This window comes from Papilio polytes, unplaced genomic scaffold, assembly GCF_000836215.1.
Source record: "Papilio polytes unplaced genomic scaffold, Ppol_1.0 DF824225.1, whole genome shotgun sequence".
Lineage (NCBI taxonomy): Eukaryota > Metazoa > Arthropoda > Insecta > Lepidoptera > Papilionidae > Papilio > Papilio polytes.
Window position 1 is genome coordinate 1,444,619 of NW_013524979.1, and position 4,822 is coordinate 1,449,440.

General features: G+C 34.7%; 2 protein-coding genes across 2 annotated transcripts in view; both read right to left on the reverse strand.

Annotated features, from left to right (window-relative positions):
* Nucleotides 1-568: 568 nt before the first annotated feature.
* LOC106110535 (Down syndrome cell adhesion molecule-like protein Dscam2) lies at nucleotides 569-4,598 on the reverse strand. Its single transcript, XM_013292393.1, has 11 exons — nucleotides 4,460-4,598; nucleotides 3,992-4,140; nucleotides 3,507-3,672; nucleotides 3,219-3,355; nucleotides 2,890-3,042; nucleotides 2,299-2,389; nucleotides 2,143-2,225; nucleotides 1,895-2,029; nucleotides 1,235-1,387; nucleotides 916-1,045; nucleotides 569-839 (listed from the first exon to the last, which is right to left on the reverse strand). The coding sequence occupies exons 1-11, from the start codon at nucleotides 4,570-4,572 to the stop codon at nucleotides 596-598; spliced, it is 1,554 nt and encodes a 517-aa protein (XP_013147847.1). The 5' UTR covers nucleotides 4,573-4,598; the 3' UTR covers nucleotides 569-595.
* LOC106110523 (Down syndrome cell adhesion molecule-like protein Dscam2) overlaps nucleotides 4,589-4,822 on the reverse strand; it is a 9,200-nt gene continuing 8,966 nt past the window's right edge. Inside the window, exon 13 of the mRNA XM_013292379.1 lies at nucleotides 4,589-4,604. Coding sequence (XP_013147833.1) covers nucleotides 4,589-4,604 — 16 coding nt within the window. The remainder of the gene's footprint in view (nucleotides 4,605-4,822) is intronic.

The following is a 4,822-nucleotide window of genomic DNA, read 5'->3' on the forward strand; positions in this document are numbered from 1 at the left end:
CGGCTTGCAGACAGACAGACAGAAAAAAAAATACGATTTTCGTTACCAGCAACGCAAATACATCTTCCCGAAATTTGGAATTTCTATTTTGATATTTCAGTCATTCTAATTTTATTGTATGTTTAGAAGTAATAAAAAAGCCCGATTGTAACTTATGGCGCTTTAAGGAAGAAAACAATGTTAAGATTTAGAATGGTAATTTGAATTATTAATTGTTGGAACACTAATTGACTTCTTTATTAAGAAACCAAAGTAAGCGTAAAATAAATATTTTTATACGAAATTTACAATGAACAATTGGAATAAAAACAGAAAAAGAATTTATGTACGGCAATGAAGTAATTAATGTTGACCAACAACCGAACGTGCCCTTGGAAGCATTCGAGCGCTTGAAAATAATTGCCACCCAACCAATCGTCTATTAAATTGCTTATATGAAATACTGTTTCAATAAACCTCAATTACTCTAACAACATACTTTTCTAATACCTTCTATGTTTTTAATGAAACTATTCGACGCAGAAGTTATTATAAATACGCTTTCAAATATTTTATTTCTGCTCAAAATGTTAGGTTACATTTTTTCCTACACCAATCAGTCAAAAGTTAATAACGCAGTCTCAGAATATTTTTTTTTTAACTCAGTTAACTTACCTCTTTGTGATGGTGTATTTGTAACATGTTTGCTTTCTGGTCCTTCTCCGACTGCGGTACTAGCGGTCACCCATACATCGTACTGGCGACCTTCATAAAGCGCCTTGAGTTCCATCGTCTGTGTCTTCTCGTAAACATCTACAGTCTCTTCCGCATCTATACGAAGTATTTGTGGTCCGTCGTTGCTACAACAAATGATAAACTTATTGTCACTTTAGAAACGTAACTTTAAAAATTTGGATCGAATCAAAGGTCACTTACCTAGCTGTTGGCTTGCAGTAGACAGTATAGTGGAGCAATCTTCCGTTTGGCTGTCTTGGTTTCTTCCAGCTAACGAGCAACGTAGTTGATGATTGCGACAATAGCTTGATTTCAGCCGGCGATTCAGGGACTAAAATTAAAACAAGGCTTAACTGATAATAAAATTTAAATTCCTATTATATTATAAAATTTCCTTAAAGGATTGGAATTTAAAAATAACGCTAGCTAAGAAGGCAAAAGAGCACTTTATTCTTTCTATACTAAACAACTTATAAAGTAAAAAAGAAGCTTTTAAAGTGTTAAAGTTTATAGTACTCACCATCCTGAAGTGTGGCGCAAACAATAGGAAAGGAGAATGGTCCTGTGCCGTAGTTTGAGAATCCTGCGACTTTGACCGTGTAGTTGGTGTATTTGTGCAGGCCTTGCAAGCGCAACTCTGTCACAAGGGACGTCGCGTTCTGCCATTGTCGAGCTGGCAAGTTTTGTTCGTTTACATAAATTTTGAACTATAGAAGGCATTTCAAAGGAATCTTTTACAGTAGCGCTTGTTCCGTTAGTTCAAAGTTAGCACTTCAACTTAGTTATGTTTATTGAATTTGTTTTTATTACTTGTTTAACTTAAAATTTGGATGGAATAAAACATTTAAGTCACATTACTTAATATCAGAATCACAAAGGTTGTTAAGAAAAATATGTTTGTAGTTAAAATAAGATTTACGAGAAATGAATTCTTTGAGCAAATCGCTCCATAAATGTTTCGATGATTTTTCATAGAAAAATTGACTTGTTTAAAAGTAGTGACGATTGAAAGGACGGATGATAAATCGAAAAGAACAGCGATCAGCACTTAATGCTGAGTAAAGAAGTAATGGAGAAGAGGACGAACATGAACATGTTAAATTAAATTAAAAATCGTTTTATTCGTTTAAAACTTAACAGCGACCGCCACATAGAAACCTAGCTACAACCATCAACCTACCTTGAGCTGCATACAATACGGTGTATCCTATAAGAGCTCCAGCCTGTCTGTGAGGTGGAATTGGTTGCCAGCTCACTCTAAGTGCGGTGGACGTTACGCCGCCGCACTCTACTGACGAAGGACCTTCTTCCGGCGCTAGACAAGAACAGAAGATCAGGTACTAAACCAGCAATAAATGAAGCATTAATAAAGACGTAAGGCTGTTTTAGTTATGATTTGTAAATTTTAAATACGTTATATTTAAATACCTCCTTCTCTTGTGTCTTGGAACATTGGTATTGAAAATGGTCCTGCCCCAGCGCCATTAAATGCCGCTATGGAAACTGCGTATCTGAACAGAAGATTCACACATTGTAGGAAACTTAAGAACTTTTATACAGTAAGACGTAAATAAATGTTTTTACCTGACACCTTTAAGCAATCCTGTAATTACAGTTTCTTGTTTCGAATAAAGTGATGAAGTTTTAATGATTTTATCGCTCACATCTTGATTTTCTGTTCACAAAAATACTTTTTGTTAGTAATCAAATTAAGTTAGATATAAATAGTTGTACCTATTTTGACCTTTAAAATAGGGAGCTGGCAATACGCTATTTATAGATAAAAAGGGAACTTTAGCTGGATTTATTAGATTACCTTCTGGTTGAAAACACTTGTTAGATGTGTATATCTACATTATAAGAGATACTTCGCCAAGTTTCGTCATCAGATGACACGACAGACTGTCAGTTATCATCCTCACCATTCTACAACAATACGGTTTTCAGGAAACTTAACAGCCGCGTTGTGGAATGGTTGTTCCTCGGCTATATTTCCAAACCAGTATGACTTAGGATCCTTCAATAAGAGAGCTAATAATTTCCTCAAAGGCAGGCAACGCATCTGTAGTTCATTTGATGTTGCCAATAACCATGGGCGTCGTTGATCACTTCAATGTCCTAGCCCCACGTTTGTCCCCTTTACTTATGGTACTAAAAAAACTTGTAGTGACGAACCTTTGACCCCATTAAGTTGTGGCACAGCTCTTAACCTGTACCCTATTATAACACCGTTATGTTTATCAGCCGGCGGTGGAAGCCATCTTGCTCTCAATTCTCCAGGACCATCGGTTTGCTCTATCTGTACTCCCAGCGGCGGTGATGAGGGAGCTACGCATACCATTATTATCAGGTAATAAAAGTAACTTAATTAATAGATTTGCATACAAATTAGTTGCATTATAAGCATTAGTCTACTTTAATTACAAGCCATGAAAGAAGTAAATCGAATGACAATTTGAGACAACTATTAAACAATGGTAATAAATGATACAAATCTTTGTTACCTTCTTCAGTAGTAGTGAACTTTACTGGTGTTGAATACGAGCTTAGGTCAGCTTGATTGCCCCCAGCCACTCTCGCTGTATACCCAGTGGCCGGTACTAAGTCAACGATCTCAATCATGTGACGTATTTCATCAGTTCTAAACAAATGAACGATAAAACTATTTCAATAGAAACAGAAATACTGTTAAAACAATTAAGGTTCTTTCGTCATTGAACATTTAGACTATTATTGGAATAACTATTGTACAAAATATATAAAGTTCTCTGTAATGATGTTGAGTAATTTACCTGGTTACATTTATTGTTCTAGCATTACTCCAAGATAAGCGTTGACTGCTAGCAATTTGTAAATTGTAAAATTGTGCCAACGACCGCGTCATGTCTCGCCATGACAATTTGACAGATCGACTTTTTATTGAATCTACAGATAAATCTGATGGTGGCAAGGGTGGTTCTAAAAGAAAAAAGATATTCAATTAAAAGATACAATTTTGTTGTTTATTTAAGTTGATACCTTATAGGTTTTAATTTTTCCTATTGATAAAAATCAATTTGAATAGTTTAGACTGATTTATTTCTTGAAATCAAAAATAATTTGAAAAATCAGTTGCACTAACACAAATTGTTGAATATATTTAATTAAATTAAGATAATAATACGTTATGTACAAATGATAACAAGAGAATATCAACAAAGATTTACTATGAACATCTCGAAATGAATACTGTAAATGTTTCAAAGGTTCAAGTGAGTGATGTAATTTATGTTCATACCTAAAATAGTCAAATAAACGCTGTACACGTCCGCTCCGTAAGGATTTCCTGCTCTGCATTGATATATAGCACCGTCGCTTGTTTCCGTTTGTAAAATTTCTAAAAGATTCGTCATGCCATCATCTGATTTCGTCTCAGATATTTTTACTCTAGAAAAAGAAAATAATACTGAAAGTGCTAGTCAACATTTTAAATAAATCTTTACTAACTTCTTATTACACAGTATAACATAGTATTCCAAAGTGTGAAAGTGAACAAGAAGGGAGTGATGACTGAGATGACGGATGATAGAGTGCTTTGGAGGACGAAAACCCGGCGCGCCGACCCTACGGGAGTAGGATAAGGCAGGGGAGATGATGATTCCAAAGTGTGATAAAGGTACAACGGGTTAAAACATTATAGTTACTGATTAGTGAAAAAAAAAAGTGAAAAACGGGAATATTCTTTGAAGATACTTTTTCATTTTACCTTTGTGTCAACGGGTTTATAGGTTTCCCATTTCTCGTCCACATGATTCTAATAGGATCATCTCCTCTCGCCTGGCATTCTATTGCTATATGTTGTCCGAGCTTTGCTGTCATATTCCTTGATACTACATCAAATGTTACAGGTTCTACGACAAAAAAGTGTAATTATTTAGTGAAAATAAATCCATTATTAGCATTAAACGTGAAACAAGGAATCATTAAAGAAGAATTCACAAAAGAAAAAAGCAAGACAATAAGCGATTATAGAAACACAAGTTTTCATGAGAAAATAAAACCACCGTTTTCACAGGATTTTTTTCTAACTACAATATACTTTGGGACGAAGAAACGAATAAGTAAATAG